The sequence below is a fragment of the Nothoprocta perdicaria genome, unplaced genomic scaffold (assembly GCF_003342845.1).
Source record: "Nothoprocta perdicaria isolate Ctin4 unplaced genomic scaffold, notPer1 scaffold_75, whole genome shotgun sequence".
Taxonomy (NCBI): domain Eukaryota; kingdom Metazoa; phylum Chordata; class Aves; order Tinamiformes; family Tinamidae; genus Nothoprocta; species Nothoprocta perdicaria.
The window spans coordinates 1,373,598-1,387,428 of record NW_020456032.1 but is presented as its reverse complement, the minus strand read 5'-3'; the positions used below and the strand labels follow the sequence as shown (position 1 = coordinate 1,387,428).

The following is a 13,831-nucleotide window of genomic DNA, read 5'->3' as shown; positions in this document are numbered from 1 at the left end:
TGGGAATAACTTCCTTAACACACTCTGCAAAAATATTAGTCTCACTTACCAAAATCAGAAGAAGGTGGCGTTTTGAGGGCACAAAACCCTCAACTCTGATGGAAGTTTTTACAAATGGCTTTCTACTTCATTCCCATACTCTTTCCGGGAAACCTTTCCATTTCCAAACGCATGTTGAACACAGGCTACAAATCATTCACCAAACTCCATCTCACAGGCAGAGTCCCATCCGTTAATTGAGGAGTGACAAACTCCAAACACTTCACACGTCCTTCAAGTTGCTGTGTAGAGATCCTTCCAGCTGCTGCTAAGTACCCTGTATCCCGTGATAGGCCGCTGCTGTCCATGGAAAACCAAAACCCAAGCTCAGCTCAAGGCCGACTGCAACCTGTTGGCTCCATTTCAAAGCCCACATGAGGGTGAGGACCAGCAGTGCTAGCAGGAGATAAGGGGCCAGAAACCAGCCCATTTCCATCCATGTTTTCTACTGGTCAGGTATAACTCAGCATCTCCTGGTTAGGTTTAGCTCAGCACCTTTTGTACCATTAATTATGGCTCTGCTTTATATAGCCAGAGCCTCCACTAACGTAGGACACATGAACCCAATCTCGACTTGGTGCTTCTCCCCTCTCAGGGAACTTCTGAGGTATGTATATATTAACTCCACTGTTGCAGCCAAAGAAAAACAGACTGAGACAAAGTCCAGGATTTACTGCTCCTACAGATAGCCACCTAACAGCTATGCTTCTCCAGTATCCCGTGGGGAGATGCGGCTTCCTCCAGAAACTTGTTGTTCTCATCCTAAAGCTGAGACACCTTCTGTTAGCATTGCACCTCCATAGCTTACTCAGAGCTACAGAGTAGACCCATAAGAAACAAAATCTGAGGTTTCAAAGTCACAGATTCTTTTTTTAAATTTATATATAATTAAATAAAATAATTAAATTATTAATAATTAAATAAAATAATAAATTAAATAATATATATATTTTTTTAACATGCTGGGCTATGCTGGTTGCCTATGCAACATAGCTATTTGCAAAGGGACCAGAAAAAACAGAAAGTATCATAGAACAGAGTTTCCAAAAGAGGTCAAAATTAGCTCTTCATGATCTTGGTAACACCACTTGCCCCAGTATATTACACAGTCTGCTGACAAACGTGCAACTCCCTGGCTCCCAAGACTCGGTGGCTACGGAAATACATGTCATCCCTTTCTTTGTTTAGGGTGGCAAGGAGCCCAAAGCAACCTCCTTCTGTGATGCTTCATTTACAACTGTTGCTCAGTCATTCCAATCCCAATTTATCCTTTACAGGAATAAACGCTTCTGGGTGCAGGGCCAGATGTGCAGAAGAGAAAATTTGGAGCTGAAACAAGGGGAAATTGAGTTGCAGTTATATGGAGTCATAAATATTTACTGCAATGTAAACTGGAGCACAGAGCTGCTCATTTGATTTTAACTTGAAAAAAATTATTAAAATTTGAAAAGGCCTCTCACCAGAAAAGTGGAAAAGTATATGATTAGAGTCTAAGGAAAACAAGCTTGAACAAACGTGCTATGTCTTTCAATTCAGAGTCACTGCGCTCCAGTTACCTTTGGAGCTCTACCAAACCCCCTTTCTGTCCTTGGACATAGGTATGTGAAAACACATGTAACCAGGGCTGAGACTGCAGCCTTGGTTTTGCACATGCAGAAGACAAACCTGCACTTCAGTTCAGCACTATCACCTTCTACGACGGGGGTAGAAGTTCTTGAAGTTTCAGCTTTGAACTATGGCTTGGTTCCTCCCAGACTCTGCCATCACTAAAGCCTTTCCATCAAGGAGAGTGCCGTCATTCCCTTATAAATTATTGCTCAGCGTTTCTCCATCCGTTTGACAGCAGCCTGTAGCCCCTGTGTTGCAGCTGCATCCTCACAACCCTACATCACGATAGCAGGGTAGGAGCCTGAAGAATCCCGACACGATGCAGAACCCCAGCAGCCAGGTGCAGCATTGCAACAGTGGGATGTGCTGGAGGAACCCTAATGTAAATACCCGGGTTTGTCCATATGACAACGGGCAGTCAGTGTCACAGCTCCCAAGGCATTGAAGTGCATGTGTAACCAGAAACATGGGCCCTAACCACAGGAGCCTAGGCTTTGATGCAGCAAAATGCTGAAGTCACTGCTGCAGGAAGGCATCCTGAGGGTGGCTTTCTCCTCCCTCCATCCCCTGCCCCCACACACAGAGGGAAAAGCTGAAAATGACTGTTTTGGTAAGTCCGTCTGGGAGCCGAGACAGGATATGGGGGCTGAGAGAAAGGAAAAAAAATGAGCAAAGAGCCAAAAGGCAGCAACTGTGAATGACAGCTAGAGCAAGGGAATGAGAGCCAGATGAAAGGCCTGAACGAGCAAGACCATGGACAGAACAAGGTGCCACAGAGGTGAGTGCAGTTCTCAAAGGGTCTGCCTGGTCACAGAGAAGTCAGTCTAAAACAAGCAGGAGAGACAACCTTGAGTATCCTGGAGAAGGTAAGAAGGCAGAGTCCAAGGGCAAGTGGCACATCTCACAGGAGCAAACACAAAACCACCTGCTAAGATGAACTTCTGCCATGCACAAGGGTCTATGTGTTAGCAATATAAGTTTCTCGCAGGAGTTTGGACCGTGAGGCAGCGTTAGTCCATCAGAGAACTACCAGGGCTAGCCAAAAGGGGCCATCAAAGCAAACACCCCAAAATGGGCTTTGTGGGCGCTGCCAGTTGCATAACTTAGACATGAAGAGGGAAGCTTTCCATCTACACAAGATAAAATGGGTCATGCTGTATAGGTAAGCACGGGGCTGTAGCCCTAGGTAGTCCATCAGCACTACACAGGAGCGTGATGGTGTTAATGGGCTCAGGCAGTCACAAGCCTGAGACTTGGGCTGTCTTGAAGCTGGAAAACACTCGTTTCAAGCGAGAAACCCTCCTGCTTGCTTCCTTCGGAATGGGAACAGCTTTGCAAACATCAAACTGCAATTAGGAGTGTAATTTTAGTCACAAGCACACGCAATTCATAAATCTCCGCAGCCAATAAAAAGTAATAGCTAAGGAGAGTGAGAAGGAACCACTAATTACTAAAGCTATATTTCAACCTCAGGGCATTGCTGCTTTCTGTTGCCCAGTGACAGACCCCTTGAATTGAGATAGGGCTTTTTAATTATCCTCTCCGGAGTCATTAGTCAGTAATTCATTCAGTTTTTTTTTCTTTCATATTGCTCTCTTCATAGCATTACACCGATTTCTTCACTTGTTAGCGGCCAGCTTTGCTTTCTAAACTGTGGAAGCACTTGATGGACAGCAGGAGGGATGTTTCCTGAGCGTTACCTCTTGCACCTTCACGACCTGGGTTTGCTATTGGAGGTGAAAGTTTCAAATAGGGAGATTCGTGCAGCTTACTTGGGCTCGTCTGGTCGCTGAGTCTCCGAAGTCGCCCACTTGACGTCCGGGTGATGCCTAGAGCAAGGAGAAGGTTTGAACAGGCTAAGTGAATTCATGTGACTGTGCTACCTGGAACCATCACCCTGCTGTGATCCTACATCTGGCAAGGCACATGCTGGGGATCTGCTCTGCACTGTTGTCTGCCTAGCTGAAGGAATGTTGTTTGTTATTTTTAGCAGAAGAGCACCTGAGGAGAAGTCTCCACCTTTCCCTGAAGATGTCAAATAATATTATTCAAACATCTCAGATGCATGAATGTATTGAGAGTTTCCAGAAACATGAGAATTCCTGAGGTGCCTCAGCGGAACCCGCAGGCTTATTTCTCGCTCCAGGATTCTCACCCCCATTCCCATCCCCAAAACACCTCCAGAGAAAATGGATTTTCCCAACATCCGAGGAACAAGTCACATACAGGAACACTACTGGGGGCTGGACCAGCTGGAACACCGGGTGCTTTGCTTGTCCTAGGCAGATGCTGAATCAGAGCACAGAAACCCAGATGCTGAGTTGGTTTCACACCATCTTTTTCAGCTCAAAAGGCCTCTTCAGATTCACACACAGTTATTTCACCTACATTATGCTGGAGAAAGGTATGTGAAAGCTTCACCTACCTAGAACATAGTTACTGTGAAAGACAAACACAGACATGTTGGTCCCAATCATTCCCATCTTGGAAAGTAACTGGTAACACTAAGGCACCAACCAGGCTCCCAGATGGCACGCAGGACAGTGTGGTCTGCTGGCTAGAAGGCAACAACCTGAATGCTGGGCTGCATTTCCAGCGCTACTACTAATCCATCAACAACTCATTGAATTGCTCCGCGCTCCCAGCTGCCTGTTTGCAAAGCTGCAATTGCCAGTGACTTCGTTTCCCAGATATGCCGTGAGACTCAGCAGGAACAAAAGTTCACCAGAACAGACCTCCGGTTAAAATTTAGCAATATACAGAAACCATAAGCCGAACAGTGCCTCAGTTTCTCATTTTTAAGCACGGGAATTTGCAGGGGAATTTGCAGAAGATCCAGCACATTTCTGCTGGGTTCTGCTCAGGGAAGAGCAGCTGCAAAAAGCTCCAGCATCTCAGATATGAGATATCAGGTCTGTTGAGCTACAAAATGCAGCAGCCAAGTAGAGTCACTACCTCAACAGAAACTATGCTGCACCAGGGGAATATTTTGAGTAGGGATTTCTACCATGATCCCCAGATATTTTAGGTCATACTGTTACTTAACTATAAGTGACGGATTTTAAGCAAGTATCTCCTTATCACCTACCAGATCTTTGGACAGAGATTAAAAGAGCACCAATTTAAGCCACATAAAATCCCCACACTTACTTGTGACATTGTCCCAACCCTACAGGCCTTGTCAACTGGAAGAGTTTGCATCATACAGAAAAAGGTTAAAAAAAAAAAAAAGGAAAGAGGACAGGAAAACTTTCATACTAATGAGTCTAGGATGGAGGGAGGAACAGGAAAAGTGCTGCCTGGCAACTTGACATGGAAAAACTGTCTCAGAAGCCTCTGCTTATATATATTCATATGCGTGCACATTCTCTCTCCCCCTTTCCTTTTTTAATATAAAAAGCCTCTGTGCCTAAGAAGTTATGTGGCTGAACCGCAGGGCTGGCTCCAAGGAACCCACACGCTCCCCGGCCATGGAGAAGCAGGACGAGCTCCGCCTGGGATTGCCCATGGCGAGCTCCTCTCAGAGCTCCACCGCCCAAAGAGCAACGCAGCCGGGTCCTCACCCGTCCGCTGAACGTGCCAGACCAGAGCAGGGGACTGTCCCCTCCACGTGCAGGAGCAAGATTCTTTCAGGATCTTTATTTATGCCATAAGCAAGGAAGTTTGCTGTTATACAAATCCCTCTGCGGTTTCCACAAGTGACAGCAGGAGAAAGGAGAGCAGAGGGCAGGAATATTGCCCTGGGATCTGCATGCCCAGGGCTTGTGGGCACCTCTCCACTGCAGACCTTTCGTGCAACTGTTGGAAGACATCTAGTTTGATAGCAAAGCCCTACTTTGATAGCAAAGCATCTATTTTGATTGCACAAGGATTGCTTTGCAATCCGCGCTTCAGCAGCACCTGGCAGAGGGTCTCAGGGGTCTAATGCTTCCAGGAGGTTTTTCACAATAATCAGCTTTATATTTTTTCTTAAAACTCAGTTGCTGATTTTTTCTTCTTATTTTCTCTCCTCAAATGCCTGTTGCTCCTTTGGAGGCTGAATGGATTAAGAGGCTTATTTCCTGTGTTCAAGAACAGCAAGAACCCTGGCTGAGGAACACCTCCACCTTGCCTGCCTTGAGGGCAGGGCATGGCATTAGATCTGGCTTTCACAATTGCTCGAAACCTGGAAAAAAAAATGTCTCTTTTGGGTAGCACGCTGAAGAACGCAGATATGCAGCCATAGCGAGCTAGTTAAATACATCCTTTCACGTTTAAAGTCTTCACTCCGTGTGCAACAGATCAGGACAGAAGCAGGGCGAGGAGCTCACAAGCCCAGGCAGGACCATCCATCGGAAAAGGTTTTCCTTCCCTTTAAGAAGGGACTCCAGTGCAAAAACACACCTACAATCCGCTCTGCCTGTTGGGCCAAGCTAAATTGATTAGCCCAAGTTCTTACAGCCCGTCTGTAACCTGGCCAGGTCAGGAGGGAGATCTTCTGACAACTCTTGCTCTAACAGCGAGTCCCACCGTATCAAGACGGAACTAAGAAAAACAACAAGTCTCATCACCACATCTTTCTATGGGGATTGCTGCTGCCTAACCCCTCTCAGAAAGGAAAGTAAGAAGTATTTCGCACACGCTATGCAGCGCCGTGACAGTAAATCCGAGTCTAAGCCAAGGTTTCTGTCCGTGATCCCTCACGCTGCCCCTCCACAGCGGGATCCAGCCACAGCGCCGGAAAGCAGATAAATGCCAAGGAAAGCCAGCAGCCGGGTAAGGCAGAAGATTCCTCAAAAATGAGGAGCACTAGCTAAAAATACGCCGCTCTGAAGGCGCCGCCAGGAAGCTGCGAGGCGGGCAGGCCCGAGAGCATCGCTGTGCCCACAACATGCCGGGGTTACCCCTATTTATAGCACAGGCTGAGCCCCGGTTTGGAACCGTGGGGCCATGAAATGAAAAATCAAAGGCTTCCACCCCAGACATGCTGTCTGTGAGTCTTCCCTCTTAACACAGTTCAAGTGCCCGCAGGCCACACTATAAATTTATTGTAGCGCACTGGACTGAGAAGCATAATGAACTATGTTTTATTTGGTTGAAATGAGGAATGCTTCCCCACATCCTCCGTCAGCACGGCCTCAAAACGGAGCAGCCCCGCAGTTAAACCAGGTCAAGCCAAGAACAGCTCACTCAACACAGCGGATGTGCTGCAGCAGCACACAAGTATAATGTTCCCCGGGCTCAGCCTCACCTTGGCTGACTGCGCAATAGTTTTTCACGTGGCAGAATTAAGGCCTAATTCCCTCCAGCTCCACAGACTTGCACCGTATGGCACAAAAGAAGTGGCGCTCAAAGGTGCACAGGGTTCACTGGTTCAACCAGCATCTTGGTTTCTTACAGATGCTGAAGCCAAGAAGCACTCGGTTGGGCTGTGGTGGTTCAAGGGAGACCTCGGTCATGCTCACGTATAAATCACTCCCTAAACAATGTGGGGCCACGGAGTCTACCAGCTGGTGCTTCTTGCAGCCCCTTGGATGTGTTATATTATATTATAGCATGCCAGCACTGCAATGGGAATGCTGTACAAATACTTACCATGGCGCAGGGCACAGGGAAACAGAATCCAGTGTGTCTGGACAAACTGTCTTCACCAGAACGTGGACTTTTTCAGTTAGCTGTTACCAAACCCAAATCTAGCACTAATGCAGGAACTGGCAGATATGTTCAACTGCAGCATATACATTCTCCTAAACAAATCAGAATTTCTGCTCAACACCCCAAAATTCCTATGCATACTTATAATAGTAACAAAACAAGCCAGAAGAGATGTATTTTCTCCTCATATTAAGTGATCTACGCTGCTAAACTCACTGCATATATAAATCAAAGAACAAATGGGTAACGTCCATTATCTAGAGAAAACGTAGGGCGAGGACAAGTAATGGAGTATGCAACCCAGGAACTTTCCCTGCACAGTCCAGTACAAATAAACAACCAACCAACCCACCCAAAACAAACAAGGGTCCTGTCCGAAAGGGATGGGCCAGGAGCAGCAGGAAACATCCCGCGCTCTGCTGGAGTCAGCAACATGGCACCAGCTCAGCCAAGCAGCAAATGTGACCCTTTGCTTGTGTCACATGTATTTACTAGGGGGTTTGAGATCGGATAATTAAGCTTCTTCCTCCAGCCAGCAGGAACACAGCAGGGTGCCCAGGGAGCAGAGTCCTCATCCAAAACAAATTTCCTCCTACAGACATTCAGGCACCCCTAGCTCCCCTAAACTCTCTCCTAGGACATAGAGGTCTGGGCCCAATCATGCCTGCAGCCCTTGATTCCTGCCAATGTAAGAATCAGGATGGCAGCAGAGCCCCTGGCAGAAGACCACTGTGTAGATTTCTACAGCACTCAATGACACAGATGCTTTTTCAAGGAAAGGTGGACAGAGCTGGCTCCTTCCAGGGCAGGGACTGATCAGCCTGTGTAGTGTAAGGGACCCATTTCTCTCCCTGGTCTAACCCATCCTTGCCTCAGTCATCAGGCTCCCCTGGTGCCTACTAAGGAGGATACAAGCATGGTTGCAAGGATGGACTCGGTTGGACTTGATCTTGAAGATATTTTCCAATCATAATGATTCTGTGATGTCTCATAGCCCTTGTGTGGCTGCAGAGCTGGCATAGGTATCAGTACATACTCTGGGGACAGAATTCTCCTCTCCTTGCATATGCATTTCAAAACTTAGGACCATGTGGAATGTGAAATCCATCTCTTTTTTGTGCTTCTCAAGTACTACCCAGACAGCAGGCAAAAGATTTGCCTCTGCTGGCAGCTGAATTCCACCACGCTCCACACAAACAAGCTCTGAAGTTCCTTAGATAAAACGCCTGAAGAAGACTTCATCAGTAATGAGTACTGGAGTTACCGAGAAGGGCAGAACCTGCACGTGGTTTCATCTGTACTGCATAAATAGTCTCAGTGGCTTCCCCACTCTAGCAGACTAGGAGCTGCAAAACTTTCCTGCTTCCAAGGGACGTCACATTGCACAGGTAGAGCTGCCCTGCATGGACAGGGCGTAGGAACCCAGGCAGCGGCGGTCACTGAAGCCAGGTCAGGACAGAGGGGCCCAGGCAGCTGGGGACTGCCAAGGAGGGATGTCTGCTTGCCCACTAGGTCAGGAAGAAGAGTATTGCTTCAAATCCAACTTTCGCGAGCCACCCACTTACAGTTTCACTTCCACCAACTCCAAATCCCCTTGTAACGTGAAGCTCAAGAGAGGTATGTTAAAAGAGGAAAGAAAAACCCATGCTCATTTCCAGCACTAATCAGAAACATGCACTGGAGAATAAAAAACACTTTTCCTGACACTTTGTAATGGAGACTCTTTCCAAATAAGCAGCGAACAGCTAGACTGAATCTCTAGGCCACGTGTTTTGCTTTCTTGTTTCCTCCTGAATTAGGTGTCTCAGAGCAAACTGGGCTTTCATGGAGAGGGAGGCAGGACTGCATCTGCTCTCCCCAAGTGGTTACACACTCCTTGGGTGCCTTTTCCATTATCTGTCTCCAACACCGTTCCTAGCACATCAGCACACCAACAAGTTATGTGCTCAGGTCTAAAGCTGAGTACAGACTGCCAGGCCTAAAATACCACCACCGATTTCACCTGCGTGGTAGGTGGACGTGATCAGACTGGGGCCAAACGAAGCACCGTGAATCAGTACAGCACCACTAACACAAGTGGGGCTATGAGTTTAGACACAGAAATGAGTTTACGCATTGAAAGAATTTGGCCTGAGTCTACGTTACAGATAACACTCAAGGAAACCACAGAAAACCTGCCATTAGCAAGATGCACGTTCCTAACACAATGTTTTATTTCTGGAAGGTGCCAAAAACACTCTAATGAGAAGAGGGAAAAAAACACTCTAAAACTTGTGCTAATGATAAGAGACAAAAAAAAAAAAGCTTTAATTTTTAATGTTACAATGCAGATTAATGCAGATTCAATGCTCCTGGCTACAGTGAAGGACTAAGTTAAGTAGCAGGACCAGACATGGACATGGTGGTGAAAGAAGAGAGAAGACCCAACATCTTTATCTTGCTCAAATTCAGGCTTTGATCCCTTTTGATCCAAAATTTTAACTCAAATTAAATTGCAATCATTATCAGCAATTTATGCATCCACAGAGTTTAAGGCCAGAAGTGAACATTTAAAATCTCCTCGACAGACCTGCATAATCCACACCACACATTTTTATCCAGTCCTCCCTGAATCATGCCCAGTAACTAGTGCTGGAACTAAGCCTTGGCTTTTCAGAGACATTCAATGTCAAGATTAAGACGCTGGAACCACCCCAAGTACTTTGGCAAGTTGCTCACTAGCTAAATTAAGCTTCAAGTTGGCCTCTCATGTTTATTCTGAGGTGATCAAACTGCATCATACAAACCAGAATATATCTATGCATCAGCTATTCTCTTGATTGAATCAGATGCCTGCAGATTCTTAGACAGCTGATAGCTGCTATTCAGAGAAATACTGGAAAATCATGAAAGCAGCAAACAAATTAGCACAATAACTCTTGATTTGGAAAAGAAAAGTGCATTAGTCATCATCTGTGATCCTTCTGGTTAGGGGGTTTCAGTAATCTGACTGGGCAGCAGGAATGATGCCACATCACCACACTGACAAGTCAGATCATTTGTACAAATGTGTATTCAGAATGGAAGTATTCACATAAATTGGAAGGGACTGGGAAAAGTGGGGCTTTTACGTGTGCTGGCAGTTTTGCTGCTTTATGTGATTCTTTTACAAAACAGCAGGAACAGAGGGGGAAAAGTTTTATAATGGAACAGAAGACCAGCCTTGTGAAGCCATACTGACCAGGACTGGTAACCAGCATCAAGTCCAAAATGACTTCCAGTTCACTTATGAAGCTAACCAGATTCCTGAAGACAGGGTGTCCACTAAATCTGCCTTGTCTTCACCACTCTCCTCATTTGTGCAGTCTTGAGCTTCTGAAATCCAACAGAGATAAGAACCAGGACCTAAGAGCTACAAGAACTGTATCTGGGGGGCTTTCTCCTCAAGTACAGAAAACCTTCACAAACACAGAAGTTTGTTGCACAGAGGTTGTGTCTGCAAAGTTGAGAGCAGCTTGGAGGCCTTTCCCGTTCACTTCTGCAGACCCTGCATCATGCTAACACAGACAGCGAGAAGGGAAGGCAGTTGAACAAATAGTGCCCGTTCCAGCTCATTTCCAAGCTGTGGCCTTGCTCAAAGGAGGAAATTATCAAACCCTTACACTAACCAGCTGCCACAGGAGTTTCAGCAGCTAAAACCACTTTAGTTAATGATTAGCAGTCATAGTACAACAGGATCCAGGAGCCTGAATGGACTAGGGATGGGGCTTACCATGCAGAGCACTGTACAAACACAGCACAAGATGAATGACCCTTCCCCTTGCCTTCCAAAATAACCCCAAACCTTCACAGCATGCAGACTTAAGTGTGCACCAATTCCTCTCAGATTCACCTAGAAAAAGGCACAGATTAATTGGAGAAAAAACACTGACAGATTTGACTGAAGGACAACTTCTAAATTGCAATCTGGTATTTTCATATATATATATAAACAGCCCCAAAACTCCTTCACCACTCTCCTTGTCCAGTCCCTGCAGACCCATAACACTTCAGTTCTGTACATGTAGGAGAAGTTCTGGTATCAACTTCCTAACATCAGCATCTGGCTTTCTGCTGCATGCTGACACCCTGGACAGCTTTATCACACTCGGCAGCAGTATATTGCTTTGGGGAGAAAAAAACTGAAAATAACCAAAAAGCATAAAAAGCAGACCTCAAACACACTCTTAGATTTAATATTCTTTTAAATCAATTTCTTGCCTTCCTCAAGGAACCTCAATGCAAACCAAATCTTATTTCCTCAGTGACCGCTGGGTGCTTTCCTGCTCTTATTTTAGATGCACAGAACTCCTGCACTTCTGTTATTGAGGGTCCCCCCAGCCTCAAGAGACATCAAATTTATCCCCAGAGCCCTGCAAGACCTGGGCTGCCATCAGGATGCAGAACAGACCCCTTCTGTTTGCCAGGCTCTGAAAGGCAAATGTTGATTTTTCCCAGAGAGTGACGAGGCGGCATGAAGGAGAAAAGGCAATAACCAAGAGCGAGGCAGCTGCTCGCTACCAAGGTGCCTCCACTGACAAGGAAGCAGGTGAGGGCTCTCCTGAGCCTGGGCGACCCACCAGGCTCCCCTGGCCAAGGTGCAAGAGCACCCACAGCTAACGGGACACCCAGGGCAGACGTGGCTGCTTCAGGCTGCCCAGCTGCTCGTTCCCAGCTGGAGGAGATAAGGGCCAGGCTTGGACAATCAGGCTTTGAGACCCATATCTGACTCACTGCGAAGGGTGGTGGTGCAGGGGGAACAGAGCCAGGGTTTTTGCTTAGAGGCCATCGCACACGTCCCAGGCTCTGGCCAAAGTGCTTGCATCCCTCCATGGTGTATGAGCCGTGCTTTGCTGCACTTGTGCAACAGTCGGACAAGGGGACCAGGGGCAGATGATGAAGCAGCCAAACCACCAAGTTTGCTAAACTTCATCCCCTCCTTAGCCAGGACTGTCATGTTGCAAAAGAATCTGAGGGCTGCGAGTAGCCGTTCACAAGGACACTGAGAAGAGTTTCAGGAACTGGATTGAAAATAAGTAGTTTGGGAAAAGCATTAAGGTCCAGAAGACCATGCCTGCTTTTCTCCCTACAAACATACCTTGGGTTATGAACACAAAGCACAGGTGATTTACCTGAGCATCCCTAGCGGAGTGGCAGCCTGGACAGTCCCACTTTGCAAGGATGCATTTATGCAGGCAGGAGTCTGAGACTGCGCAAGAGCCCGTGATCTTCCGATATTATACAGAATTGTCAAAAAATCCCTAAATTCAAGCTGCAGTTCAGAAACTAGCTCCTCATGCAGATGATTTCAGCTCATATTGCAGCTGCCCCTTGCCCTGACACTCATGGCTCTACCACTTTGGACACAATCTTCCTCCTCCACGTTGCACGTAACCTTCCTCTTCCTCACAACGGCTTCTCTGTCTATAAAACGAGGTGTCGAACACTTCCCCATCTTATGGGGGCAGGCAGGATACGTTGCTTAATGTTGGTACATTAAGTCATGTGAAGAATGACTCTGACACTGTCTCTAGGCTACTGAGACCATGTCCATCATCCTTAGACAATGGAGAAATTGCATTTTGAGACCACTAGGAAGCAGTGACTCTATGCAATGGAGGGATTTTTCTTTCCCTCCCTACAAAATAATCCACAGAAGCAGCCAAGGCAATTCAATTTCATAAGCTTGTAACATTCCTTGAATGTTTTCCCTTGTATCTTACAATTATGCTTAACAGTGGCAGTAAGCAAGGAAACTGAAACAGAAGAGAACTTTGGCCAATTTTAGGAAGTATCTGAATGCCTAATGTTGCTGCAGCTTGCAAGGGTGCCTTTATAAACTGTAATACAGTTCTGTCTGCATCTTAAGAGGATCTAAATGTTCTTAAAAACATCGATGTCACGGGTACAGCTCTTCCTTCTGTCTCCAAGACTGATGGACACTGTCAGAAAAAGACCACAGCCCCAATGCCAGCAACCCAGGGCTAGACCTGTGAGGCTCCCACAACCAACATTAAGTTCCCCGTGAGCTCCTCTCTCTCATCTAGGCATTTAAAGCCAAGACAGATTTTCAGGAGTACTTCTTGCCCAATACAAGCCAACCCCCTCAGCCCCTCATCAGTTGTGTCCAGCTCCTGCACACCAGAGGAATAAAGTACACACATGCTGGTATCAGCAAGAAAGCGAGTGCTAACACCACAAACACAAGAGGCAGAAAATATATAGAAATACCTTATTGGTTTATCCCTTTGAACTTTTGTAAAGCACGCACAAAATAATTATAGATCCGGAGAGCATTCTGCTAATCCACGCTAATCTCCAACAGGCAGTCCAGAGGCAGAATAGTTTCATTTAAATAAAGCCCAGCTGTAGAAACTACTGTTGCATATTACTTTACAACTACACTTTTTCTTTCTCCACAGATGCCAAGTGATCACAAGCAACTCTCTACTCTAATAGATTTTTCCAGCTGCCAGTTTAGAACTTGAACTCTTTGGAAAAGAATAAAGTACCCGGTATGGTATTTTAAGAG

General features: G+C 46.3%; 1 protein-coding gene across 2 annotated transcripts in view; it reads right to left on the bottom strand.

The window, feature by feature from the left end:
- Window positions 1–13,831, bottom strand: part of SEPT9 (septin 9) — a 140,143-nt gene that overhangs the window by 110,957 nt on the left and 15,355 nt on the right. Inside the window, exon 2 of one of the 2 annotated variants that reach the window (XM_026051422.1) lies at window positions 3,420–3,476. The exons of the other annotated variant lie outside the window; for it this stretch is intronic. Coding sequence (XP_025907207.1) covers window positions 3,420–3,476 — 57 coding nt within the window. The remainder of the gene's footprint in view (window positions 1–3,419; window positions 3,477–13,831) is intronic. 2 annotated transcript variants of the gene reach the window in all.